The following is a 1,140-nucleotide window of genomic DNA, read 5'->3' as shown; positions in this document are numbered from 1 at the left end:
GTTTGTTCTCTCCTCTCTCTGTCAGGATGTACAGGCAGTTAGTTCTCTCTGTCAGGATGTACAGGCAGTTTGTTCTCTCTGTCAGGATGTACAGGCAGTTTGTTCTCTCCTCTCTCTGTCAGGATGTACAGGCAGTTTGTTCTCTCTGTCAGGATGTACAGGCAGTTTGTTCTAACCTCTCCTCTCTGTCAGGATGTACAGGCAGTTTGTTCTAACCTCTCCTCTCTGTCAGGATGTACAGGCAGTTTGTTCTCTCCTCTCCTCTCCTCTCTCTCAGGATGTACAGGCAGTTTGTTCTGTCGGTCCTGCTGGCAGTGTTAGTATCAGACCTCCAGTCTAACATTGTCTTCTCTCTCTTTCTCTCAGGATGTACAGGCAGTTTGTTCTGTCAATCCTGCTTGCAGGAATCCTGTGTGCGGTGGGCGGCGACACCCGCAAGACCCGCCTCCAAGGCTCCATCCCCTCCCCCTTCAAGGGGAACGGCAACACCTCTGACAAACGCACCCGTAAACAGGAAATACTTGCCTCCAGCCAGGAAGCTCTCGTCGTCACAGAGAGGAAGTACCTGAAGAGTGACTGGTGCAAGACCCAGCCGCTGCGCCAGACGGTGAGCGAGGAGGGCTGCCTCAGTCGTACCGTCATCAACAGGTTCTGCTACGGCCAGTGTAACTCCTTCTATATCCCACGACACGTTAAGAAGGAGCAGGAGTCTTTCCAGTCCTGCGCTTTCTGCCGGCCGCAGCGGTTCACCACGCTAACCGTAGAGCTGGACTGTCCCGACCTCCAGCCGCCCTTCAGGCACCGCAAGATCCAGAGGGTCAAACAGTGTCGCTGTGTATCGGTCTCCGTCAGTGACTCTGGGAAGCAGTGATCACTCTGTATCCCTGCTGCCTCCATCCCTTTATCTTGGGACAATCCCTAGATACAGGCCAGATATTCCTCTCACCTCGCAGGAGACAGTTTGTACAAGACTTGAGTACATGAGGGTGAGAACATGCATTTTATTGACGACTCATAGAATGAGTATCTAAAACCTGAAAAGGCCTACGCTTTAGAAGTACTGAGCATGACAGACATTTCTATGGAGCAGCTCTGTGCTAAATCACACCAAGCACTCTACATGAGACAAACTGTCATTTC

At 51.7% G+C, this 1,140-nt stretch overlaps 1 protein-coding gene across 1 annotated transcript; it reads left to right on the top strand.

Annotated features, from left to right (window-relative positions):
* Window positions 1-367: 367 nt before the first annotated feature.
* LOC311121141 (gremlin-2-like) lies at window positions 368-871 on the top strand (the record flags this gene model as incomplete). The annotated part of the gene is made up of 1 exon (XM_084195665.1): window positions 368-871. One exon carries the CDS (start codon window positions 368-370, stop codon window positions 869-871), a length of 504 nt encoding a protein of 167 aa, XP_084051791.1.
* Window positions 872-1,140: the final 269 nt, after the last annotated feature.

Source organism: Coregonus lavaretus, assembly GCF_964263955.1.
Source record: "Coregonus lavaretus genome assembly, contig: HAP1_SCAFFOLD_235, whole genome shotgun sequence".
Lineage (NCBI taxonomy): Eukaryota > Metazoa > Chordata > Actinopteri > Salmoniformes > Salmonidae > Coregonus > Coregonus lavaretus.
Note: the sequence above shows the minus strand (reverse complement) of the source record. Positions and strands in the feature narration are given on the sequence as shown.